The sequence below is a fragment of the Peromyscus californicus genome, unplaced genomic scaffold (genome assembly GCF_007827085.1).
Source record: "Peromyscus californicus insignis strain IS unplaced genomic scaffold, ASM782708v3 Scaffold_24__1_contigs__length_46423439, whole genome shotgun sequence".
NCBI classification, from domain to species: domain Eukaryota; kingdom Metazoa; phylum Chordata; class Mammalia; order Rodentia; family Cricetidae; genus Peromyscus; species Peromyscus californicus.
Window position 1 is genome coordinate 1,992,941 of NW_026294535.1, and position 27,798 is coordinate 2,020,738.

Here is a 27,798-nt window from a genome sequence, read left to right on the forward strand (position 1 = left end):
GCCAGATATGGGTGCTGGGAACCTTCGGCAAGAGCAGTACAAACCCTGAACTGTTGTGCCGTCTCTCCAGGCCCTCGTTTCTATCTTTGTTTGTTTGTTTGTTTGTTTGTTTTTTGAGACAGGGTTTCTCTGTGTAGCTTTGGAGCCTTTCCTTGAACTTGCTCTGTAGCCCAGGCTGGCTTCAAAATCACAGAGATCCACCTGGCTCTATCTCCCGAGTGCTGGGATTAAAGGCGTGCACCACCACCACCTGGCCTCGTTTCTATCTTAGAAAATAGGGAAAGCATGTCATTTGAATGTGAATGCACCTGCCTCACAAATGGCTGAGTTAAGATGTAATTCGGGTCCTCTAATTCCCAAAATTCTACACACAAACTTTCCATTATGTCACCTCTACAAAATCATCATCAGCAAACACCAGGGAGGCCTGTTGGTGTGTTCCTACCCTGGCCGATGTCCTCCTCTCCAGACTCCTTTTAGGAGTGTAGCTGTCCCAGGCCACCATAGTTACAATCCTCTCCTCTACAGAGAGGTGAAGGAAACCCTCTGGGCAGGAACGAAAGCCTTATCTTTTCAATCCACAGCAAGACCAAGCTTTCCTGTGTGCCAAGCCCTAAGTGAGGTGTTTGCTCCCATACACCCTACACTCAAGTAGCAAGAGACCCAGTTAGCACTCAGTGAGGAAGTGCCCCAGATGCTCTCAGGTGAGATCAAGTACAAAGACGTAAAGTAGAGTCTGGTGATGGCAAGAGCCTGCCCCTGCTACTGGGCACAGGTTGGTCCCAGGAGGCCTCTGAGCAGAGGGATTTTGCTCAGAAGCCCAAATGTCGTCTTCAGAGATGGAAGCCTGTAAAATGTGGGTGACCTTGCATTCTCGTAGGGGAATGTGGGGAGGAAAGGGTCTACAAAGGGCCTAGTTTCAGAGCTGATGGTGGATTTGGTTCCAGGTATGAGGGCAGGCGCAAGAGGGATTGGTGTATTTTAGACCAGCCTTGGTTCTCCTCTTGTAACTACAAGGGAATAAAGCACCACAGCCCAGTGGTGTCCTCAGGATCTGAGCCCCACAACCATCAAAACGCTGTCCACCTTCCCCCCCCCGCCCCACAGCAGGAGTCTTCTCTAGGGTGTCCAAGACTCCTAGCTAGTCAGTGCACCAGGGCCTGTTTGCTTCCTTCAGTCACGACACCCCCACCACCCTTTTCCTATGGGTAACTGGCTCTTGTGTTGCTATGCAGACAGGGCCTGTTTCCTTCCCTGTTTCCCCCCAGCCCCACTCCCACACGTTTCCTAACGGGTAACTGGCTCTTGCATTGTCTTACAGATCATAAGGCAGCAGTTCCCTCAGCTAACCACCAGAAGACTCGGGACCCGAGGACAGTCAAAGTAAGCACCAAGCCGCCGCCGCCGCCTCCACAACACTCGACTCTGGGCCTTGAGGCCAGACCCTAGACTGCTCCCTGGAGCTTGATCTGCAGGCCTTGGGGGAGATCTGAGCCTAAGGGGGGACATGGAGGAGCTTCATGACAGCCGGGCTCTCTCTCGGGGCCCTTCAGAGAGAGAGGCTGGCCATCAGAAGGCCTGGGACCTTTGGCCCAGTTGCTGGTAGTCATGTGACCTGTGCCACTCTGTCCTCGAGCGTTCTTCGTAAAGCAATGTATGCGTATTTTCCAGGAGTCCCAGGACTTAGACCATCTCCAGGTTGCTTGGACTGTTACATTGAGTAACTTCTGCTCTGATGGTATACAGTAGGCCACAGACACAAACCGTCTCCAACAACATGGGGGAGAGGCAGGAGGTTCCTCCCCCACCTTAGGGTTTTCAACCAGCCTGCCAACATTTACTTCACTTTTCTTGTCTGAGACAGGTTCCTCCTCTGTAAACCTGACTTGCCTGGGCCTCTCCAATACTGAGATTCTAGGTCTCATCCTGCCTGGCTTGCCAGGAGCACTCTGATGTGTAAGACAGACATGGAAACACTTCAGGTCACAGGAGAGAACAGCAAGGGGGTGGGTTTGGCGAGGTCTTCTGGAGGTACTGACACTTAGGACCAGAGGAAGTGAGGACCACAAGGACACCTGTCTCCCAGGTGTGCACCAGAAAGGGGGCCCAGCTGTCCTGCTCCATCAAAGATACACAGGGTTTACCTCTAAAGCTATTTTGGAAGCCTTCAAGGGTCAGGCAGTGTCCCTTGGAAGAGGGAGGTGGCCACAGAAGTTTGGCCAGTCCCAGTTCAACAGCTCCCTTTACCGGGAGACTTCTAAGAACCTTTATTATGCTAATGTGCACCACAGCTCCACTAGAGGGTGCCTTCTTCTTATGCAGCATTCTAGACCTTTGACCACCCTGAGCAAGGCAGCACAATGAGCTGGCAAACATCAAAACCTTTAAAAAGAAAAACCTGAAATCACCATAGAGGACTGAAAAGTCTTGTCTTGGGGGAGGCTATAAAGCACAACGTCCACATTGTTACCTTGAGAAGCAGAGGCCCCATAACTCGCACTGGCCCCTGAGCTGTACACCCTGGGTTTTCATTTGGGTCACTTTATATGATGACACAAGGGTTTAGATAGCCCAGGCTGGCTTCAAACTGGACACAGAGCAGAAGAAGGCCTTGAACTCCTGATCCTCCTACCACTGTGATCACAGGCCTGTGCCACCAGCCCTGGCTTGGGACCGGACGGACGTTCTTATCAACCAATGAAGAGTCCGGCTTTGGGAACGGGAGGGGAAGAAAACACATCATCAAACGTGGGAAAACCCTTTTTTTGGTAAAGTCTGAAAATGAGTATGGGTGTGTGTGTATTTGTCTGTGTCTATGTGTCTGCCTGTTTGTGTCTCTGTATGTCTCTGTGCACATGTCTGTCTGTGTCTTTGTGCATATGTGTCTGTGTGTCTGTCTGTGTCTATGTGTCTGCCTGTTTGTGTCTCTGTATGTCTCTGTGCACATGTCTGTCTGTCTATGTCTTTGTGCATATGTGTCTGTGTGTCTGACTGTGTCTACATGTCTATGTCCATGTCCGTGTGTGTGTGTGTGTGTGTGTGTGTGTGTGTGTGTGTGTGTGTGTGTGTATCAGAAGCTCTTAAAAAATCCAAAGGACTGTCCAGAAAAATTTTGAATAAATAAAGGACATCTTAAGATAATTTCTCAATGATTTATTTCCCAGGGTCACTACATTGAAAAACAAATTTCCTACCTTTGTTTATAAAGAAAAATTCTGTTATTTTGTTTAAAAAATAAGGTTGTAACTTCAGGAAGGAGAGAACACAAAAATCAGATTCTTAATTGTTTGCTGGCAATCATGAACTCGATAATTCAAAATCGTGGTTGGGCCAGATTTGAGCCACACATGGTGGCTCTGCCCATCATCCCAGGACTTTGGAGGCTGAGGCAGGAGGCAGGAGTTTGAGGCCACATGAATTTAAAGGCTAGCCACCTGAGTTACACAGCAAGACATTTTGAAGATGGGGTGGGAGGGCTGATTAAATGGATGCTGAATGGGTGGAAATGTATGGAAACTTTTGTCTAGCCTGTGGCCTTTGGAGAACCACTGGCTCCTATACATAATTTCTGATGTCTAAGAAGAGTAGGAATAATAGAGTTGATAAATGTGGAAGACCTAAGAGTAGAAATAGAACATGCATGATTCCCACCCTGCATGCACTTGGAGAACCATCCTCTCTGAGAGAGACTCTTTTTCTCTCTGTCCTTCTCTTTTTCTTTAACCTACATGTTAGCATCTGTTTTTGAAGTTTTGCACACTCAGAGCCATATTCTATCATTTCCATAAGGATTCTTCCATGTTCCTCACATCCTCAGCCAATCTAAAGGCATCAAGATGCTTCAAGCTGCAGATGTCCCCTGCTGCAGCATGGCCTCCCCAAATCCCTCTGCAAAGCCACTTTGATAGATCAAACATGTCTGGTGGGGAGTGTTGACACTCCCTCCAGAACCAAACTAGCAAAACCAAGAGGGGACCAGACCAGAACAGTAGCTTTACTGTACCTACAGATCTCAGCAACATGCATGGATTAATCAAGAAGTAAGCTGTTCTATCTTATAATGATGTAAATATTCCATAATGTCATATTAAGATATGGCTATCTTGACTTTAAGCAGTTATAAGGAACATTTGAAAGCTGAAGTGGTGTGCTATAACTGTCTTCCCTCCAGAAGGTACCTGTGGAGCCACTGGTACCAGCCCCTCCCCCACAGAGTGCCCGCAGAGGGAAAGGCAGTTATATGACAGTTGGGAAGTAGAAGGTCCAGACGGTAGATATTAACTCAACACAAAGAACTTTCTGGTATAACTACATCGGCTGAAAATGAACTGGGCTGCCTTCGGAGGGCCTGAGTTCTTCATCCCAGGAGGCATGCAGATGGAGGCCAGCTGCCCACTGGGCAGAAATTTCACAGAATGGTACCAGCAGGAAGGGGGCTGTAAAAGGGAAGGTTACATGCACCCATCCCTCCCTCCCGGTGAACACCTTTCCCAAGACTCAAAATGCTTCCTTGGACCCTTCGCCACGTTTCCGTGGCTAGAGAAAAGTAGCTGATGTGTTGTCCATTGTGTCTGAAGTGAAGGCCCATGAGTACTGTAGCATTGCCATTTCACCGTGAAACTCCACCCCAGCCCCACTAAATTGGAATCTTGGGGGTCAGGATGCTGCCATGTGCTCTGTGAGTGATTCTTAGTGTGAATAAAGCTTAGGAATCACTGACCTAGAGCTGCAAAGTCCATTAGTAGTTCAAATCCCCCCTCTGCTGCCTACTCACTTGGTTGGTCTTGGGTGCATCACTTAATTCTCTAGACCTTAGTTTCCTTGTTGTAAAATGTGAAGTGTGAGTTTTTTTTCTAGCCTTGTGGGGGTTTTGTGAAATAAGCTAATGTGTGTCAAGTCCTTCTTGCCGTGGACCTCGAGCTGGTGAGCCTCAGAGTTGCCTGCACTGTTCAATTCACAGCTGACTCATGGGCCCCGTTCTCAGATGTTCTGAATCAGTGGGTTCTGGGAAGGGGTCTAGGAATCTGCATGTTTATTAAACTCCAAAAGTAATTCTGATACACATCCTGTTTACTGTTAGTCCTGCACAGCGGCTGTGTAGCAAACGGACTGGCCGGCAACCTGTTCTTACCTGAAATTGCTCTATGCCCTTGAGCAAATTGCTTGCCTTTTTTCTTTTTTCCATTTTCTCATCTTTAGGATGATCTCATCAATCCTCATTTCAGAAAGTTATTTTCAAATTAATGTGAATAAAGTACTTTGCAAAGTGTTCAGAGCCTAAGTAGATTGTTAGCTTAAGTACCAAAAAAAGAAAGAAAACAAAAAACAAAAAAAACCAAAAAAACCCCACCACCTCCACCACCACCAATGCGGTTTCCTTCAGCCCTCCTCAGTTGTAACTGAAAGATGTCTGCGATTATGCCCATTGTGAGTTAAGAAGAATTCCTGGTCTTTGGCACTCACAGTCACGTGAAGCACTGAATGTATCTTCTTAAAATTACAGCTTATGCTGGGTGTGGAGGTTCACACCTTCAATCCCAGCATGTGGGAGGCAGTCTCTGAGGTGGGTGTCTGAGAGTTCGAGGCCAGCCTGGTCCAAATAGCAAGTTCCAGGCCAGGCGGGGCTACACAGTCAAACCTAGTCTCAAAATTAATAATAATAAAATAAAAATTGAAGAATCAGAGGTCTCCGAGACTAGCCTTTACTGAAGAAGATAATCATGGCCAGGTAAATTTTAATTGGTGATATATGAACACATTCTGCTGTCTGGATCCCCACAGAGTGGGCCACTCAAGTGCTAGGTACCCTTGGGAAGGTATTTGGTAGACATTAGAGATCAGGTATAAATGGAAAATTTCTCATCCTTTTTTGCTTTGCAAAGTATTTGACTTAACATTTTCTGTAGGAGGCAATTTGAGTTATTTTTACCTGCCTGATTGATGACTAGCAACACGGAACTTAGGCTTAATTGTAGATTTCAGGGGTGTCAGGCCTTATAGGAGAGTTAACGCTTTCAGCCCCAGGTTGGATGTGTCCAGCCATCCTTGGTTTTGGACAATATTCTCCAAACCAGGAACCCCCAGCTAATAATGATCCATGTGTGCTCTTATCTGTCTCTTTCTCGGTTGCCCAGGTACCATTACTATGGGATAGCAGTGAAGGAAAGCTCCCAGTATTATGATGTGATGTATTCAAAGAAAGGAGCTGCCTGGGTGAGTGAGACGGGCAAGAGAGAAGTGACCAAACAGACGGTGGCCTATTCTCCCCGGTCCAAGCTTGGGACATTGTTGCCAGACTTTCCGAATGTCAAAGACCTGAATCTGCCAGCCAGTCTTCCTGAGGAAAAGGTAACCTCATCCGAAGTGATTGCTGGGGATGACTGCTCTCCCTCCCTCCCTCCCTCCCTCCCTCCCTCCCTTCCTCATAGATTTCAAAGAATTCCCAAATGTATATGGTGATTTTTGCAGAGGCACTGACACAAATGATGCATTGGGTTCTAGTTTTTCAATGTCTTAGCCACAAGGAGAATTTAGTCCCCTCAGCCCTACTGTACCATGTGCTCGGTACCCTGCAGTGCTTTGGACACATGAGTGTGAAGACCACGTTATTCTAACCTTCTGGGATTCCAGAGTCTCAGGGTGGAAGGTGAAGGCAGAGTACAGTGCTTTTGTACTGTGGGGTGGTGTCTGGGTGCCGTGTGAGCACAGAGCACCCAAGGCACAGAGCACAGATCTTAAGGGCTATTGTTCCCCTTCAGGCCTTTCCAATGCATGGCTGTTAGGTGAAGTCCATGCATCCAACAGAATGTTGCCAGGGCAACCACACTGTATATTGTCTTCCTCTGTCATTGATCCTTCACTCACCCCACAGGTGTCGACCTTTATTATGATGTACAGAACGCACTGTCAGAGAATACTGGACACTGTCATAAGAGCCAACTTTGATGAGGTAGGTCAACAGTATCCATATTATGCTCTGTTAAAATGTTGGACTTCACACCCATTCCTACTTTAAGAGCTCCCGACAGGTGCAGGGCCGGGTGTCCAGCAGCCCTTGTCAGCCATTGGTCCACTTACCCTTCACAGTGATGCTACCAGCCAGGCACTGCCCTCATTCCTATCGTACAGAGGTCACGTGCACATCAGGTGGCATTGGATTTTCCTTAATTTGACTAGAGAATGACACATTAAGAAGGCCGTCTTGCCAGCATATCAGCACACCTACACATATGGATTCTGAGAAGCTAAATAATATTTTGATTTCAACGTTTTCCTGAGATCATCTGCCTTATTGCCTTTGGGGTGATTGCTCTCCCCATCCCTCAAGGCCTGGTCTCCATTTCCCCCAAATTTCATCAGTAGGGCCATCTTTAAATGTGAGAAGTCTGCTTTATTTCTGCTTTAGAATATTGTAATCAAGAAAAGAACAGAAAGGGAAAAGCAAAAGAGAATTGAGGCATCTGTTTGACTAGAGGGATACGAAAATCCTCTTGCGACGAAACCACCTACCTTCTCTCTCCTGACCTTGATGTTTAAAAATGGCATCTCTCGGTCAGAATCAGCGGCAGCAGCAGTAGCACCTGGGGGTTGGATATGGGCGTTAAATCAGAGGGAGGAGAAGTGAGCTCTCAATAAACTACGAACTCTGTGGACTGGTGGGAAATATCCCAGAGATTCCTTCTGTATGTGTTTGGTCAGTCAACAGCATATCTGTTGTGTCTTTCCCGCGGCCTGGTTCTGTAGACACAGCACCAGAAGAGATGGCAGTTCCTTGGTAAAGACAGACCCTTCTTCCTTCTCTCAACTTTTGTGCCCACATCTCTAAAATGTCCTCTGAAGTCTCCCAAATCACTGTAGTGGCCATTTCAGTGGGTTTTTTTTAAGTTTAAAATATTGCTGAAATCAGCAAAGAATGTGTTACAAATAGTTGAGACGGCCCTGGCTGCTACAACAAATAAGCCCAAGTCTCAACTTCCTGGAAGCTTTCCCCTTAGTCCTGTCACAGTCTAATATGGATGCTCTTTAGTTAAGAGATTGGTGGCTAGGGATGATTTAGGGACCCAGGCTTCTTCTAGGTTGTGGCCGAGAGTCTCCGAGTCCTGCTGTCCAGCCTATGGGCTGGGTGAAAGGGCTAAGGGAAGTCATGCACCATTCTTAACCTTGTCATCTTAGGACTAAGACACATCGCCATTGCATGATTGACAAGAGTGGGCTCCTTAATGCAACGGGTTTGGGGAGTATGTGTGAGCCCCACAGTTACTGTGACAATCTCCCTATCACATGCAACTTTATTTAATTCAAAACTCATTCCCATCATTTCATTTCCCTTCTGTTCACCTATTTCCAACACTTCATGGTTATCAAATGTTGCCGTATGTTGTTTACTCACTTTAGAGAGATATGTGGTACACAGACTTACAGGGGAGAAGGAAAGGCTTGCAAACCAGAGAGCAGACTGTGGAACACACAGGGGTTTGGGAACTTCCTGGGGGCAAAGCACCCTAGGAGAAAAACGCATTCAAGGCTTGTCTCCACATTGCAAGCATCAGTTTCTCAGCCAAGAAAATAAAACAGCACCCCTGCCCAAATGATTCACAGGATTAGCAAAGGAGGAAATACAGTTATAAACTTTGAGTGGTCTCACAGATGCTGGCTATTATTAGCTATCCAGGCATCCAGAGAACAAGAGACGTGTCCAAGGCCACACAGCTGGTGTAGACCAAAGCTGTGACTACCCCTTTTGCTACCTGACACCTTTAGTGTCCTTTCTACTCTCCTGACCGCCTTTAAGGTGCCTGAGCAAGACATGGTTCAGTCCCCCTAGCCACCACGGAAGCCACCACAGAAAGAAGCAGGGATCCACCCAGTCGTAACAGAATGAAGGGCGGTATTTTACTTCTGGTGGCATGGCTTTCTCCTCCAGCTAAGGAAAGTCTTCAGTAAATGGATTGTTTTCCCAGCATTACGACATAACAGGAAGAGATCTTGTCCATCTTGTTCCCCGCTCATCCTAGCTGGCTATACTCTCAGACTCGTGGTACATACTGATTGGGTGCCTAAGTGGGTGTTTGGATTGATAGGTGGGGGATGGTTGGAGAGATGGGTGCAGTTCATGTAGAACACTGCCAAGCAAAATTCACATGGAGGGAACTCCTCACCAGACAGTATATCACAATGAGCCAGGGAGTCCCAAAGTCCCATGTTTGAGTTCTCAAGCCATCATTTATTAGCCTGTGACTTTGACCAAAAGCATTTTCTGCCTCTGAGCCTTACTTTCTATTGTTGCCCAAAAAATTGGCAATTATAATGATCTCATAGCAAAACTGGGGTATATACTAAACAGTGTGTGTAAAGTGTCCAACTTTGTACTAGAACATAATAGATGATAGACATTCGGTAACTATTGCTTTACTAAGCACTTTCCAGTGCCATGCCAATTAAGCACTCAACTGCAAGTCATTAGACATCTTTCTACATGTTGTCCGTGTATTTGCTGTAAACTAAACATGGACATGAAAAAGAGATTAAAAGAATAATCCTGCTTAGGTGTTCGATTCCCAGCACCGACATGGAGGTTCACCACATCCTTGGGCACCAGGCAAGCATGTGGTACACAGATGTACATGCAGGCAAAACACTTACACATATAAAATAATGAAAGTAAATTAAATAATTTTTTAAAATCTGGTGCTTCCCTGGCAGAAGGGATGAAAGCATAGGAGACTTCATCCATTTGCCTGATCCTTTCACTGAAATCACTAGCAAGGACTATGAACGCTTCCCAGAATTCCTCCTTTTGTCGAATACTAAGTTTCCATTTATCCAATGCTACACAATGCCGGGCATTTTACATAAGTCATCTTATTTCATCCTAATAATATGTAGAAATCATTATTATGTCCACCTTGAAAGGGCTACTGGCTCCCACACGCTCAGTCCTGAGCATCACGTTCGATTTACCTGATTTTACATGGCTAAACTCCCTGTCCTGTTTCCCCCAAGTTTAATATTGCTGGGACCCTCTGCCCAACCAATCAAGCCACAAGCCACAAACCTCAGTTCTTTACGTTCCTGCCTTCCTATCCAGTCTAGAGGAAGGTCAGGGCAGCTGTCTGTCTTTGTCCCATTTCATAGCTGGCCTCCAGGTCTCAACACTTAAATCCCCCTCATTCTCTCTCCTTCTTTTTCCTTCTCAGAAAAGTGGGGACCATTGGACATTCAGTGGCATAAACAGAGAAGGAAAGGAGCTTAACAGGGGGGAGCACACTTGATGCCCAGAACTGGGGACTGATAAGGGTTCCTTGTGTGGCTTGAGCAGGCGTCTAACAGACAGACGTCCGCTAAAGTCTCTCAATGGACTTGTTTTATCCTACACAGTCGCTGATCTTTTCCACACTTTTTGCTAGAAGCTGGCAGCTTATAGAAAATGGGGGTAGGGCTGAATGCAAGCCAAGCCAAGGAGAGCAGATGGATTCAGACTCTGCCGGCTCTTAGGAGTGGAGTAAGCAGGGCTTCTTACAGTGGAGAGGTGAGGTCTAGTGCCTGGCTAGAGGTCAATGCCCAGCAGTGAGCTGGGATCTGGGACCTGATCCTGGCAGGGGTCTGCAGGGTGGTGCAGACCATCAGGCAGAGACAGAAAGCTGTGGAGTAGCAGTAGCAGAGCAAGACGTGGGCCCAGGGAGTAAGCCAGAACCCCAGCTACCATGGACTAAGCAAACTGAGCCCAAGACTGTCGGTGGAAGGACTCATGCACTACCTCCTTCTTTGGATTGCTGCCTGGCTCCGGGCGGCGAACTCAGTAACTCTGCAAGTGGGAGTAAAGATCCTGGGCTCTAGCAGCAGCAGCAAAGTCATATGGGAGAACTTTACAATGCCTCTGGCACAGGAAGGCACTTAGTAAAAATAAAAAAAAATAAAAATAAAAATTCTAGCTCCAAAGCACTAAGGCCAGGTTATGGCTCCCACCCTGAGTCAGAACTGGTTTATGGGAATCAGCAGCCTGGAAAACGCTCCATGTGGAGTGAGATGCCTGTCTTGGGGAGTGAGAGAACTCAAGTCAGCCCTGTAGAAATCCGGGGCTGGATGCTCCCAGCTTCCTGACAGACGGGCTTCTCAAATTGGGGGTGTAATGTGTCTACGATGTTACCTTTTCAGTTTCCCTTCCCTTGTCTCATTCCCTTACCTTCTTCCTCAAACCACACCCTAAAAGTTGTGGATGTGGGGTCCCCAAGGACTCTCTGCTTGGACATCCCCTCAGCCATTTGCTTGTCCACAAGAAGCCTGGAGTCCCTGCTGTCACCACGCTAACAAGGATTCCACTATGAGCACCCAGGGAGTACTGCTCAGGGTCCTGGTGACAAAGGTGCCCTTCTATCTTCCTGCCCGTGTGTCACCCCCTGTTATTCCAAAATGACACCAGGCACTTGAGAAAATGGGAGTTGGGGATGTGAAAAGTCCTGCACTTTGTCCCGGTTTTTGGCACACATATTTGATTTAGGAGAATTTTGCAGGTAGCAAACGTTTCTTGCACTCTGAACCTGTAACTACCATATCTTTCCCCTTCCTTCCCAGAACACCCAGGAGCCACCAGGGGGCTCAAAGAACAATGGGTGCTAGTGTTCTGACCTTTTATTAAAACAAAAAAACCAAAACCAAACCAACAAACAAAAACACCACCAGTGTCCAATCCTCCCTTCTTAACTGGCTTTCAGAGTTCAGCTTACAGTGAGGGAGTCCAACACCAGGCTGCAGGGCAGACAGGTGTCCAATGGTGGGCATGTGCAAGTGCGGGCAGTGGGCAGAAGTCCCCACAGCGTCCCAAGCTGGGGCAGCCCCCACCGGAAGCAGCCTTGGGTGCCGCAGCCTGTGCTCTGGGGTGGGGTTGCAAGCTCTGTCTGATCGCTCCTCTCTCTGCGGGCCAATGCAGGTTCAAAGTTTCCTTCTGCACTTTTGGCAAGGAATGCCACCCCACATGCTGCCCGTGCTAGGCTCCTCCACGGTGGTGAACATCGTGGGCGTGTGTGACTCCATCCTCTACAAGGCCATCTCGGGAGTGCTTATGCCCACGGTGCTACAAGCATTGCCTGACAGGTGAGTTTGCGGGATCGAGGGCCCAGCCGCTAGCTAGTACTTTTTTGTTGTTGTTGTTGTTAACTATTATTGTAAACAGGGCCTTGTAAAGATCATTAATAATAGACTTTTAAAAATTAAAGGTTGTAGTTTTGAATGTAAATAAAATGTTTCTACTTTGAAAATGGTTCAAACTTCCAAAGGTAGAGAATGGTAACAGCGAAAATCAATACAGCTGCTTCCACGGACGTCACCTTCTTGTGTGTTCACCTGGCATTAGTGCACAGAACACGTGACTTTCCTCTCTCACTGAAACAGCGTCACTGTACAGACTGTTTTGTGCCTTGCCTTCACACAAAACTGCTTCGCCCCGAGCTTATGTTGAGCGGCTTTTCTGCCTTCTCCGCTGTGCTCTATGATGTCCTTTCCCAGAATACCGGCCTTGAAAGTCCTCACTGGGAAGAAGGGAGGACAGCGAAGGCAGGGGAAGCTGCTCTGCTCTCTCTGTGTGAGCTTGCCTCTGGCCAGCTGTGTCCTCCACGGGACTCTGCCCCCTTGTCCTCCCAGGCTGTCCTGTGGGCCCGAGAGCAGGCAGCATCTTACCCCAGGTCGCAATGATCTCCCTATGGGTTTTTCTCGGCTTGTCCAATCCTTTCTCAGTTGTCCCTAATAAGCCCTCCCACTTCCTTTAGCATATGTTTCTGGTTGGTGCCGTGTCAGAGGGCATTCCCTGCAGGTTCATAGTTTTCTGTAGCAGCATGGGCTTCTGCCATATTGAATTTCATTGATTCTCTTGGGATTTCGAGTCCTGTCCAACTACAAGGGATGCTGTGAGGGGTGACATGGTAGAGCATAGAAGTTTCCTGTGGATTCTGTAATAAATTATCACAAAATGGGTGTCTTAGAATGAGAACATTTTATTCTGCCCTTTGGGTTCTTCTGTGCCTGGCCACGCCCTCCCAAGTTTCCAGATGTGCCCAGTCAAAGGGCTGGCAGGCTGGGTCTTCCCAGAGGCCTCTCTGGTTCTTGGCGGCTTTCGGCAGTCCCTGATGTCCCTTGGCTAGCAGCTGTCCCCATCTCATCATCACCTTCTGTCCTGCATCTTTGTCTCTCACGGGGACACCGGCCCCTGGACTTGGGGCCCACTTGGCTGATCCAGGCCGATCTCAACTGGAGAGCCATAATCACACCTGCAAAGACCCTCGTTCCTGCTAAGGCCACCCTTACCAGTTGTGAGTGAGCATATGCTCTGCCACTTACTACGTGGATACACGTACAGGATACATTCCTAGAGAGTTACTGGTTTAGTTAGTTATTCAGCTAGTCAGTCAATTATGGAACAGGCAGACCTCAAACTCACTGGGTAGCTCCGACCTCCTGAGTGCTGGGATTACAGATGTGTGCTACCACACCCAGTTTTTTTTTCATTTTTACTTATTTATTTTTCTATTATCAGCTTGATACAGTATAAATTCTTATCCTAATAGTGAAATGTTTCATTGAGGCTTGCCCAATAATTGAGTAAAACCAAAACTTATTATAAGCCACAGTCATCCTAGGGTCCCCCCTGCTATATAGCCTCCCTGGTTCTGTGGGTTGCAGTCTGATTGTTCTTTGCTTTATATCTAGTATCCACTTATGAGCCAAGAAGTGGTGGCACATGTCTTTAATCACAGCACGCCCAGTTTTATATGATGCTAAGTCAAACACCAGGGCCTCATGCATGCTACACATGTTCTTCTAACACTATTTTAGCTGTGTTCTGTAGAGTTTTATATGCACTATTTTACTATTATTATTTCATACATATTTTATGATTTCCCTTTGCAGTCCACTGCCATAAGAATTTAGAAAGAACATTTAAAACTTCCAGAGTGTTGGGAGCTACTATTGCTGTTCACCGTGATTTGTGTTATTTTGTGGTTAGAATTGTTGCCTGCAGCATTTCGTCTCAAGAGTCCACTGCAGTTGCTTCTCTTGTCTGACATGCGGACAGTCTGAGAATATTGCACTGAAACCTGGGAGAAACTCTGTTTTCAAGGCACAAGCTCTTCTGTACTTTTATAGGGGTGTGTGTGTGTGTGTGTGTTTATGCATGTGTGTGTGTTACTGGAGACTGAAGCCAGCAGAAATGCTAAGCAAGTATTCTACCCCTGGGTTATCTGCTTCCCCCCAGGTTGGTCTCAGGTTCCTGGTCTCACTTCAGCCTCTTGGGTAGCATCAACTCCAGAAAGACACCACTAGACTTGGTATATGATGTGATGTTCAGGGATCAAGTTTATATTTTTGGATTCACAGATGAAGGCCAAATATCCCAGCACCATTTGTTTATAAGGCTGAACAGTTTCTGTTGAGCTGCTTTGTAGGAAATTGGCTATACATGTGTAGACACAGCCCTGGATATTCCATTCCTTGGTACACCCTGCCTCCACCAAACGCTGCAATGCCATGGTTATAACTGCTTTTATAGCCATCTCCAAACAAGTGATAGACCGGACTTGTTATTTTTTTCTCAAAATTGTTCCTTTGCTGTGGCATATTGATAGATTGTCCTGAGTTCATCAATAAAATTAGAAATAATAAATGTCTTACTAATATTTATTTTTCTAATTCATGAACATGGTTCATATTTCTTATTTATGTGGCTCCTCCTACAGTGCTTCTGCAGTTTCCAATCATTCGTTACTTCTTTTCAAAAACTTGACTGTAGTTTTGTGTGTGAATCTTTTGTCGTGAGAAGTTATTGAAGTAATTTATTCTAGTAGTTTTTATGGCAGGTTCTTTGGGGCTCCTTGTGGATATAAATGTATAATCTAGGCTTAGAGACCATTTTGTTTCCTGATTTCCAATCTCTATACCCCTTTCATCCGCAATGTTATCACACTAGCTAGGACCTATAGGTGACAATGGACATCTTCACACTTTTCTAGGTCTTAGAGAGAGAATATGTAGTGTTCGCAATAAGATGTAGAAAGTTCCATCAGATCAAGAGAGTTCCTTTCCACTACTAGTTTGTTGAGAGTTTTTTATCATGAAAATACTTTGAATTTTATTAGACATTTTGGTTTGTTTCAATATCATATTATGTTTTTTCCTCCTTAGTCTGCAAATGTGGTGAGTTTCCTATTGCTTTATTTTCAAATACCATAGCAGACTTTCATCTTGTAAACACTACATACTTTCCCTATCAGACCTAGGAAAAGTGTGAAGATATCCATTGTCACCCATAGGTCCTAGCCAGTGTAATATACTTCACCACAATTTTAGAACACGTTTGCCAGATCTGAATTGCTGTTTTGTTATGGATTCCATATTCCAATTTATCAATGTTAGTGGTCTTTAAGGCTTTTCAATCTTATAGTATCTTTCTCTGATTTTGGCGTCAGGGCAACATTTGTTCTCATAAAATGAGGTGGGAAATGTTTCCTCTCTTCTTTTACTCTGAATTTCATCCAGAAATGTGAACTTATGAGCTTAAAGTTTTCCACGTTTCTTTACTTCATCTTAGCATCTGTAGGGTCTGTGATGATGTCCTCTCTCTCATTCCCTATGTGAGTAACTGGAATTTTCTTTCATTTTTCTTGGTTAGAGTGCCTAGAGATTCATTGGTATTTTATTGTAGATTTTCTTCTTTTAAAGCAGTTGTTGCTTTCTCTGGCTTGTCACATTTCTATTTTCAATTTTATTGATTTTTTTATAAAATTGATTTAGAGCTTCTTATTCTTTCTCTTTTTACTCTTTGTATGAAAACAAGTCACTGATTAAAAATCTATTTAGTCAGATATAAGTAGTTCATGCCTATAATACAAGCACTTGGGAAACTGAGGATTATCATGACTTTGAGACCAGCCTGGGCTATGCAGGGAGTTCTAGACTAGCCTGGGCTATGGAGTGAGACTCTGTTGTAAAACAAACAAAAAAATTCAAGTGAATTCACTTTCATGTAAAATCATTTAATGTTTTAATTTTTTCTAATTATTGTTTAGTTTTATTCCACATATTTTGATATCTTATATTTTCATTTTGATTTAAAATATGTTTACTTTTCCCTATCACTTTCTCTTTAATCTATGGATTATTTTAAGAATGAAGTGTTTAATTTTCAGTTATTGGGAGTTATCAATATACTATTCTGCTATTAACTTATATTTTAATTTCCCTGTAATCAGATTGTACTCACTACATTATATCAGGTCTTTTATGCTTATTTAAACCTGTTTAGTAGCTTTTAACATGGAGCATGTTGAAGAGTGTGTTGGTGTACTGGAAATGCTGTCTTAAGCTGTCATTTGAGGAGGTGTTCTGTAAATGTCTGTTAGGTCGAATTGATTGACAGCAGTGTTCATGTTCTCCTTGTCCTTAATGACTTTCTCTGCTTTTGTTCTGTTGACTGCCATCTCCAACTTTAATTGTGGATTTATCTGTTTCCATCCATTTTTGCTTCATTTGAAACTCATTTTTGAGGATGTGTAGTTAAATACATTGAAATTAGACTGTTATGTCTGCCTGGAGAACTGATTCCTTTTTGTCACACACGTATAACATCTATGTTATTCATAATAGATATTGTCCCTAGTGATACCTATTGTTCAGCAGTTTACTTTGGCGGTAACATGGGTACTAGAGCATTTTAAAGAACTGTGTTTTCTACCTTATTACTCTATCATTCTGTTCATATGTTTGTCTTACATTTTTGTATTTAGCACAGAATAAGATCTCGTGTGTTTGTTTATCTAATTGGCAATTCCCCATCTAGACTTTACATTTCATGCAATCTCATGGTGAGCCCAAGTCTTCCATCTTGCTAGTTGTTTTAGCTTTACTAGTTCTGTCTAGAATGTCTTTCTTTATGTGTCTGGTTTGGGGTTATGTTTTATTATTCCCACAACTAGATTGTTATTGATACATCTTTTAAAAAATTAATAGTTGCTTTGATATATACATGGTTTATATGCAGCTTAAGAATCTCAGCGGGGTGTGGTAGTACATGCCTTTAATCCCAGCATTTGAGAGACAGAGGCAGATGGATCTCTGTGAGTTCGAGGCCATCCTGGTCTACAGAGTGAGTCCCAGGACAGCCAGGGATACATAATAGAGAGAGATCCTGTCTCAAAAAGAGAAAAGAAAAGAGTCCTAGGACAGTGATGTTCAATTTGTTGTCCCTTTTCTGGTGCTGCTGCCATTTGTTTTTATAGATGCTAAAAATTTGCAAATGACTATGTGTATTTTCTTTCCTTAGACAGTTATCTCTGAGTGTGACTGAAGACATGGAAGCCAGTCTTTTAGATCTACCCTCATTCTCATTATTCCTGATTTTGAGGGGGTCAATTATATATGTCTGCATAACACATTCCTGCCCGAGGAACTTCTTCACATTTCGAGTATTGTAGGTCTGGTGGTGATGACCTCATTCGGTTGGTTTGGTTTGGTTTGGTTTTGGTTTTGGTTTGTATGTGTGTGCATGTGTGTGAAAAATATTTTTCCTTCACATCTGAGAAGTGTTCTCAGTGGGTCCAGTGCTGGACTGACAAGTTATGTGTGCTGTGTATGCACTGTGTGGGTCACTGTGTGCTTACTCCTGGTGGTCTGGGTGAGAATGTCCCCATAGGATCCGGTACTTGAACACTTGGTCCCAGCTGGTGGTGCTGTTGGGGAAGTTCAGGTGTGGCCTTGTTGGAGGAAGTGTGTCACTGGAGCTGGCCTTTGAGACCTAGAGATTCTTTCCACTTCCTGCTTGCTCCTTCTGCTTTGTGCCTATGGTAAAGGATGTGAACTCTCAGCGTCCTGTGGCTCGCTGTGGCAGTTCTCCACCATGACAACTTTTAACCCTCGGGAACAGTAAGACAAACAAATCTCTTTCTCTAAGTTGTCTTGGTCACGGTGCTTTATCAGAACAACAGAAAAGTAACCAATACACGATGCATGTGCACACAGAGGCTAGAGGTCAGCACCAGTGTCTTCCTCAGTCACTTGCTACCTCATTTTGGAAGATGGTGTCTCTCATTCAACTGAGAGCCCACTGCAATGGCTAGACTGGTCGACCAGTAAGCCCCAGAATCCTCATATCACTGCCTCCCAAGCAGTGGGGTCACAGATGTGTGCCACTCGGCTTTTAGATGACTGCTGGGATCCAAACTCAGGCCCTACGCTTGTATAGCAGACACCTTAGCCACTGAGCCACCTCCCCAGCCCACAGAGTGACAAGGGTTTGCGGGTGTTTTCTTTTCAGTATTCTAACAGTTCATGCGCGTGTCTTTGGCTTGGATGCTTGTGCTTTATAGGTCTTTTGTCCTCTGTGGAAATACCCCACCCACTTGACCACCTCAGGCTTTTTCTATCTTTGGTTTCAGCTGTTTGACAATGACCTATTATAATTCTGTTTTAGAGCCTGTCTAAGTTTTTAGAGTATCTTGGATCTGGGCTTAACTGTAATTTCATTATTTGGGAGGAAACTCCGAGATATTATCTTCTCTATTTTCTTCTTTTTCTCCTCCTGGCATTTCAACAATGAGCATGTCAGCCCATCTGACATTGTCCCACACTCTTAAAGGGAGCCTTTCTTCTTTTATTCATTTTTATCTTTGAGTTTGGATTGGTTAATTTTTATTAAAATATCTTCAGGTTCATGGATTCTTAACTTGGCTGCCAATGTGACCATACCTTGATTTTATTTTCATATCCAACAAACCATTTGATTCCTTAAAAATTTTTACATTCAGCTAATTATCTTTATCATTATTACTATTGTGTGTACTGCATAGGTGTGGAGGAGAGGACACCTTTGTGGAGTGGGCTTTCTCCTTCCAGTTTTTACATATGTTCTTGAGATTAAACTCAGGTCATAAGGCTTTTGCAGCAAACACCTCTACCCGCTGTGCTCTCTCCCCCACCCCAACCCCCATCACCATTATAAAGTAATTCTTCTATCCTGCTGAAGTTTCTCATCTGGTCATGCATACTGTTCATCTTTTCCATTAGATCTGTTTCAGTATTAATCATATTATAGTTATTTTAGGGTCTGTTTGATTGTCTGGTTATACTGACTGCTTTGTCTCTTTACAGAGATTTCATTTTTTATCTTATCATTTATATGTATGTATCTGTGGTAGTTTGGATGTGTTTGGCCCCCAAAAGCTCATAAGGAGTGGTGCTATTAGGAGGTGTGGCTTTGTTGGAGTGGGTGTGGCCTTGTTGGATGAGATGTGTCAGTGTGGAGGTGGGCTTTGAGGTTTCCTATGCTCGGGATACCTCCCAGTGAGTCAGTTGACTTCCTGTTGCCTCTGAGTCAAGATGTAGGACTCTCAGCTCCAGCACCACATCTGCCTGCCCGCCCCCATGCTCCCCACCATGATGGTAATGGACTGAACTTCTGAAACTATAAACGAGCCCCCTCAATTAAATGTTTTAATTTATAAGAGTTGCTGTGGTCATGGTGTCTCTTCACAGCAATAAATCCCTAACTAAGACAGTATGTGTCTGTGTGTGTGCACATGTGAGTGCAAGCCAGAGGTCAGTGTTGGCATCTTCCTTAGCCACTCCCCACCTTATCGTCTGGGGTAAGATCTCTCACTGAACACAGAACTTGCTAATTCAGCTGGGCTCGCTGGCCAGCCAGCCCCAATGACACTCCAGTCCTCACATTTCCAGTGCTAGGATTACAGGTGTGTGCCACTGTACACGGCATTAATATGGGTTCTGGGGTCCAAACTTAGGTCACTGAGTCATCCATCTACCAGCTTTTTAAGTTTTGATTGACTGTCAAACAGTGTTTAGAGCAATGGACATCGAGGTAATTAGGATTTATGCCTAGAAATGGGCATGTGCCTCTTCTCCTAAGCTGTCAGTGTGGGTTGAGTCTCTCTCCTCAGGGTTCCCTGGGCTTGGACTTTGTAGTTGCTATGGTTACCTTCAATGTAACTCTAGATTCAAATTCTTCTGGAATAGTCTGTGCTTAGTTTAGACATTTGCTTGTTGGATCTTCTTTTCTCTCCCAATCTTTCTGCCTCAGACTTAGGCCTTCTCCAGGTGATGTCTTCAGTTGCTGGAGGAGACTTAGTTAATGCTTGCCTTCTTGTTGGTGGCAGGCTTCTTTCTAGAGAGGTGGCAGCCAGAGTTTAGAGCTGAAATGATTTATCTGCCTTCATGTGCAAATAATGAAACAGCCAGGATTCATTCATTCACTCATTCACTAAACTAATGTCTGTCAATTGCACTAATGTGCTAGCCTCAATGCTTGGCCCTAGAGGATAGTATTAAATATCTCAAACATGGTTGGGTGTGGTGGTGCACACCTTTAAGCCCAGCATTTAGGAGGCAGAGGCAGGAGGAACTCTGTGAGCTGTGAGTTCAAGGTGAGCCTGGACTACATATACAGTTTCAGACCAGCCAGGGCTTCATAGTGAGACCCTGTCTCAAACAAACAGACAAACAAACAAACAAAAATATCTCAAACATTCTTGCTACACTGAGTTTACGGTAGATCTTTGGAGACTTTTAAAAGTCACACAGACTATCACTGCTGTGATCTCAGACGTACAAATTCAGTGCTTTCCCATTACACTAAGAGGGAAAGTTACCTCAAGGCCAGGGTCCATCTCACAGCTTTAATCTCACTTTACGTTTTACACCTTCGCTTTTTTCTCCACTTGCCTGAGTGCCCAGGGCCTCATGCTTCAGTGTTTGAAAATAGATACTATCCCTCATGGCCCTGGCTCAGGATTCACCCCCTCTCTAAGTGCAGCCGGGGTGAAGAGGTGGCAGCATTTGAGAAGCCGCCATGCACGTGTATCCTGCACCTTTATTACAGGAAAGGTGTGTCAGATCCATCATCCTCAAAGTTGTTTTGCTCACCTCTTCTGGGTGATTTTGGCAGAGTGACTGACAGTCTTATCAGTTGATGTAGCAAGAGAAAGAAAGTGTGTGTGTGTGTGTGTGTGTGTGTGTGTGTGTGTGTGTGTGTGTATGTGTGTATGTGCATGTGTGTGTGTGTGTATGTGTGTATGTGTGTGTATGTGCATGTGTGTGTATGTGTGTATGTGTGTATGTGTGTGTATGTGTATGTGCACGTGTGTATGTGTGTATGTGTATGTGTGTATGTGCATGTGTGTATGTGTATGTATGTACATGTGTGTGTATGTGTCAGTTTGGCAAGGAAGATATTAAAAAAACCCAAAACCGAGGACCAAGGCAGCTGCTAAATGAAAAGCAGAAGGCATTGGAGATGGTGAGATGGGAGGCAGCTGGAGCACCCAGCACGGGAACTGTCCCACTGTGAGGCTGCAGGACAGTCCGCAGTCAAACAGCTCTGGCCTTGGTCCTTTCTCTGCCTCTCGCTGCATGCCCTAACTCTGAGCCAGTTCTCACTTCTCTGGGAGGACTAATAATAATACCTACTTCACGGGCAAGGTGAGGATTAAACAAGGAAGGATGTGCGAAGTGTTTAGCGTCCGGCTCGGCACACTCATTAGCAGGTGCCTGCTGTTAGCACTTCCTTGCTGTTCCAGCGGCACCAGGGTTGGCGGGTTACCCAGGACCTGAGCGTCAGGGCAATGCCTGAGCGCAGGTTCTGGGTTGAGACCTGTAGCTGTCAGGTCCATCCAAGCAGGAATGTTGGACTGACCCCCACCCCCACTGCCAGCCTAGGGAGTGGGGGAGGGGCTAAGAAGGGAACCTCTCCCTCCAGTGAGCCCCCATGAAGGCAGAGGGTCAAGAAGAGCCTCAGCAGATGCTGAAGGAGGTGGCGTAGCCAGGGTCTGGAGAGGCATTTCATAGCCGTGTGGTCAGGGTTGGTAGCTCCTTGCCTCCTCATGGACACCACCACAAAGCAGCCTCAGTGTTCAGATAATATAGAAGACTACGGATCCAGGACTAGAGAGATGGATCAGTGGGTAAGGCGCTTGCTCTGCCTAAATGTCTCAATCTGAGGACCCCAGAAGCAAACGAAGGTGGTAACAACAGCGTCTCTGGATGCTTGTGGGCCAGCTAGCCTGGTGTGAGTATAGGGTGACAAATAACAGAGGCACTGACTCCTGAGGTTGTCCTCTGACCTCAACATGTGCACCATGGCACGTGAGTACCCACGTGTCACACACACACCAGACAGGAGGAGGAGGAGGAGGAGGAGAGGAGGAGGAGGAGGAGGAGGAGGAGGAGAGGAGAGATTTTTAAAAAGCCTCTAAACTCCAAATAGAACCTTTTTTCTGGGCTGAATCCCTCCACACTTTTCTTCAGCTTAATAAACGCAAACCATTGCCTGAAGCAAGAGGTCCTTCCACAGGGCTGCTGCGTGCTTTCTGATCCCAGACAAAGGCCAGCTCCCAGCTCCGGCGCCATGCCAGCAGTGCATGGTTGGAGAACGGCAGCCTGCCCCTGCCACTGGGCAGTCACCCAGCACTTCTCTGCAGCTTGGCCCTCTGTGGAGAGCAGCCAGAGATTCTGAGAAGTTGTCCCCATTAGATGGCCAGCCAGTATGAACTTGCCTTTAGGCCATTCTGAATCCTTTGGGTTCATCCTGCCCTCAATGCTCGGAAGCACCTCCGTGGACCAGGCTCCTGGCAAGGCACCATGCCTAGCTCCGCTTTCCTTCAGGAAGACACAGTTCCATTCCTTCCTCAGCCACACCCCTCCACTCATGAGGAAAGCCTGCTGGCCACGGGCACACTAATAGAGGACACTGAGTCACGGGCACACTAATAGAGGACACTGAGTCACGGGCACACTAATAGAGGACACTGAGCCACGGGCACACTAATAGAGGAACACTGAACCACGGGAACACTAATAGAGGACACTGAGCCACAGGCACACTAATAGAGGACACTGAGCCACGGGTGTCCTCCTGATAAATACAGCACAGGGGTCACCTGGAAAGTTTCCTGGACTAAAGAGAAAACTGTGGCTACTTTGGGTCAATTCTTAAGGCCTCAGGAAGCACACAGGAGAGGTAACTAAAATAAATGATAGCACAAGGAATTAATCAACAACCACAGCATGGAGAGTCAGTCACAACCGAATCCAGAAAGCTTAAACTGGATGTTATCTCTTACATGTAAAATGTACATATCATTAATTCGAATTAATAAAAGCTGTCTTTAAGAGAAGCGGGGAAGCTGGAACAGCAGCTGAGCCTTAGATGCCATCAGGAATTACAGTTCGTTATGCCAGCTGCCCCAGGGACATGGAGATTTTAAATGAATGCACACATGTGAATGTATACACAGACACACGTATTTAAACTTGTGAAATTTGCACATTTAGTTATGTGGATGAGTAATGTCATGTATTTGCTAAAAGGTCCCAGAAAAAAAAGGGGGGGCAGGTAGTAAATTAAACTGATAAAATATGGTAATTGTTGTGGTTGTGGCAGTATTTGGAGGGTTTTTTTGTTATACTACCCTGGGGTCTGTTTGAAACATTTCATAACAAGCAAATTACAAAGCTTCAGGGCTGAAGAGATGGCTTGAGGGTTGAGAGCTTCCCTGGCAGGGTTGGAGAGATGGCTCAGTAGTTAGGAGCACTGACTTCCCTTCTGGAGGACCCGGGTTCTATTCCCAGCACCCATACATCAGCTCACAACTGTCTGTGACTCCAGAATCCAACACCCTCACACAAACATACATTCAGGCAAAACACTAATGTACACAAAATAAAAATAAGTAGGTTATTTAAAACATAAAAGAAAGCACCTCCTGCCTTTTCAGAGGACGTGAGTTCAGGTCCCAGCACCTTCTCCAGGCTGGCAATCCCTGTGACCCCAGCTCCAGTGGATCACAAGCCTCTAGCTCAAGTGTACACAGCGTGCACTCAATTTTTAAAAAATAAAATTAAAACAAACTTTCAGAAACAAAACTTCATGGAAACTAGAGTTTCATTCTGAAATCGGGAATACAAGAATAGAAGTGTGTCTTAGGGAAAACAGGGTTTCATGTGGGGCGTGTTGGGTCCTTTGAGACCTGTGGGTAGGGGTTTCATACACACAGTAGGTCTGACATTCTGCAGACCTCTGTACTGGAGATGTGTAGGTGAGTGTAGGTAGTGACCGACATGTGAGCATGGATAAATCACTAGCACTGTGTGTGTCTGGTGCCCGTGGAAGTCTGAAGTGGAACTGAGAGAGGTCCAATCCTCTGGAACTGGAGTTGTAATGGTGGGGTAGAGGGCCTGAGCTCCGGCTGAGGAGCAGCTAGAAGAAGCATCCGCCGATGCCAAGGGAAGCCAGGATTTTCCCAGAGGACAGGGTCACTGTGGAGCCCTGCCACGAAGCCCAGCAAAGCAGAACAAAATGACTGCTTAGATGGAGGTGGCTGCCGAAGGGGCAGCCGTGCGGGCTGAGGGACGGGAGTGAGGCAGGAAGCGGAGAAGGAAGGCGGCCGAGTGTCGGGTGACGGACAGAGAGTCGGTGGACAGGGATGCAACAGGGACAGCAAAGCTGTCTGTTAGTCATGTGTGTGCGGTGAGCGTGTTTCACGTAGGCGAGTGTCATGGCACACTGTGGAGTCCAGTGGACGACGTCTGCCGTGGCTCCTCCTCCATCCTGCCATAGGAGTCCTGGGGTTACATACTGCACTGCCATCATCCAGCTTCATGTCGGGCTCCGGAGATCCGAACGCAGGTCCTCGTGTTTACACCATAGGCCCTTTGCCTACAGAGCCGTCTCCCCAACCCCTCCATTTGTAAAGGTCCCCACACACACCCCATTTTCATTATTTATTGAGTGCCCTGGGAAATAGTCATGAAAACGAAGCACCTGCCCTCCTGGAGTTCCACATCTAGTGGAGGGGGTAGGTAGGTATCAATTCATTACATTGTTAAAGTCATACAGTACTGAACTGCATTTAAAAATAATCAGGCTGGGGCCTGGAGAGATGGTTCCGCAGTTAAGCCTCGGCTGCTCCTCTATGGGACCTGGGTTCAAATTCCTATCACCCACATGGAGGCCTACAAACCGCTGTAACTCCGGTCCCAGGGGGTCCAGTGCCCTCTTCTGGCCACTGTGGGCACTGCAAGTATGTGGTACAGAGCCTTACATGCCGGTAAACACCACACAAACTATCCAAAATGAAGGGGAAATATTGGGTTAGCAAAGAACAGACAAGTGGGAAATCGTGTTAGGTCAGACAGTCAGGAAGGCTTCTCTGCAGAGGTGACTTTGAACAATAAGACCAAGAAAATAATGGAAGATGCCACACAAGGACCCGGGAAGGAGCGAAAAGCAGGGTGGTCGTTGTGAAAGACTGTTCCCAGAAAGAAACAATAAGGGCTGCGTGTGGCGCACACCTTTGATCCGGAACTCTGGAGGAAGAGACAGGCGGATCTCTTTGGGTGTGAGGCCAGCCTGGTCTACATAGCAAGTTCCAGGCCAGCCAGGGCTACATGGTGAGACCCTGTCCAAACAAACAAACAACAACCCAATAAAACCAAAGCCAAAACAAACCAACAAAGCAATAAAGAAGCAGTATGCTTGAATGAAATGAATAGGGACAAAAGGAGTTTTTTAAAATAGCAAACAGTTTTATTTTTTTTTTTTGCAAAGTGAGTCATTCTTGAATGCATTAAAGTAAGTGGAGGGAAGCTGCAACGAAGAGGGAAAGCCTAATTCACAAGAGAGGGGACAGTCAGGAACAGTGTCCCTAGGAAGGCAAGAAAGGCTGAAGGGTTGCTTTGGGATGAAGGAGCCAATGCCTCCTGACTATTAGGGAGAAGCTACATGGTTTGTGCAGGGAGCAAGATGGCAGCCCAGGTGCTCGCTTAGCCACACATGGGGAGGAGGGTGGACCCTGGGGGGGAGGGTCTTCGAGGGGGCTAGGGCTGACGAGTCACATGACAACCACGGTGCTCACTTAGCCACACATGGGGAGGAGGGTGGACCCTGGGGGGGAGGGTCTTCGAGGGGGCTAGGGCTAACGAGTCACACAAAGAGTGGAGTGGGGAAAGGAGAGAAAACGTCAGGGATTGCCATGGAGGTTGGAGACCGTGGTCTGCCAGGTGAAGGACAGCAGAAGACTGAGGCAGGGCAGGGTAAGCAGCTGATCCTGAGTTAGGTGGCGTGGACGGTCACCATGGGGAGAGGTCCCTGTGTCTGGTAATACCCAGGAGGAAAGTGGGTGTGAGGCTACAAGCAGAAGGTTTTAACGTGGAGTCTGAAAATGGTGCTTCCCCTGTCCTCAGCTCCAAATCCCATCTCACACTGGATCCTATGGCTCCTGGCTGCCTCCTTCCCACTTCTCTCCATCCTCAAACTTCACTATGGTTTCAAGGCCCATTTTAGAGCTTTTTGACGACTTAACACAAGCTGCTGCTAGACCCGCGAGATGGCCAGTAAACATGTTGGCAAGCCTGAGGACCGGAATTTGAATCCCAGGGCCCCACATGGCGGGAGGAGAGAACCAGTTCCTTCAAGTTCTCATCTGGCCTTTCCCCCATGGCACATGTGTGCATGGCATGCCTTTGCACACATGTGTGCATACACACACACACACACACACACACACACACACACACACACACACACACACAAATATGAGCGGGTGCTTCCCAGCTCCCACCGAAGGCAGCAGTTTGCTAGGCTGACTGGGCATCTCCAAACACCCCACGTGGATTCTTCCAGCCAGTGGTGTGGAGGCCAATTCCAGAGCAGCTTTCTTAGGCCAAGGCCCACTATCTTCACCCCTGACATAAGGCGCTTCCAAAATACCACGGAGGATGTCTTGCTCGCTGAATGAATTCTGGATGCCACCTCACCTTGCAGTGGCTTTTACCCACCACTGTGCACAGGCACCCATAAGCCCCTCCCCCAACGCCATCCGATCCTCAAAGGCATGGGCTGCATGCGGTGCTTCTTCTGGGCTGCTCTGACAAGCCGCATCTGTTGGTAGCAGCCAACAGAGGATTATGTGAAATAAATCCCTCTGGGGACTCAGAAACTCAGAGCGCACTTACAACTCGTCATTTCTCCTTCTAGCTTGACTCAGGTGATCCGGAAGTTCGCCAAGCAGCTGGACGAGTGGCTGAAAGTGGCCCTCCATGACCTCCCAGAAAACCTGAGAAACATCAAGTTTGAATGTGAGTATCGAGTTGGGGAGCAGAATGGAGTGAGGGCGACGTTTCAAAGCCACTCCTTTCACGTGACTCGTTGATGAAGTCATACTCGGCCTGTGAAGCACCAGGGGTTAGGCTAAGTACTTCCCATGTGCGAACTCTTTAATCCTTGTAAAATGTTCATCGCCGGCAGCACCGAGGAGGGATTCGGACTTAGGTAGTAAATAGCAAAGACAGGATTACTCCCAGTCTCCCTGTCTGATTCCACAGTCAACACAATACTTCTAACTCCATTTAATCCTTACGGCAGGCACCACTATGAGGTAGGACACAGTGTCCCTAGCTACAGGCAAAGAAACATCCCAAAGCCACATGGCCATACAGCTGGTGATTTGGAGACACAAACTCGTCAGTGCTCTGAGGTTTCCTTGAAGCTCCTGCCCATGAAAGGCTGTAATTAGTGTAAGAACCTCACATATTCTCTGCCTAACTAGAAAGCCAAATTAATATTTCTTGTAAGGGGGACTGGAGCCATGAATCTTTGCTTGGCTAAGTAGTGCCTTGTAGTCCCCAGCACTTAGCTGAGTCTGAGAAGGCTGGCCCCGTTTTTCTGTCTTGATGGGTCTGAGCGTAGTGAAGACTCATGGACAACACACATTTGTTGCTATTGAACAAAGATGAGGCGGTTTTAAG

General features: G+C 46.3%; 1 protein-coding gene across 3 annotated transcripts in view; it reads left to right on the forward strand.

Moving 5' to 3' along the window:
* Positions 1-27,798, forward strand: part of Rfx4 (regulatory factor X4) — a 158,151-nt gene that overhangs the window by 79,700 nt on the left and 50,653 nt on the right. For all 3 annotated transcript variants that reach the window (XM_052752924.1, XM_052752922.1, XM_052752925.1), the window contains 5 exons: positions 1,322-1,383; positions 6,135-6,348; positions 6,872-6,949; positions 11,927-12,090; positions 27,029-27,129. In XM_052752924.1, the coding sequence (XP_052608884.1) occupies positions 1,322-1,383; positions 6,135-6,348; positions 6,872-6,949; positions 11,927-12,090; positions 27,029-27,129 (619 nt within the window). The remainder of the gene's footprint in view (positions 1-1,321; positions 1,384-6,134; positions 6,349-6,871; positions 6,950-11,926; positions 12,091-27,028; positions 27,130-27,798) is intronic.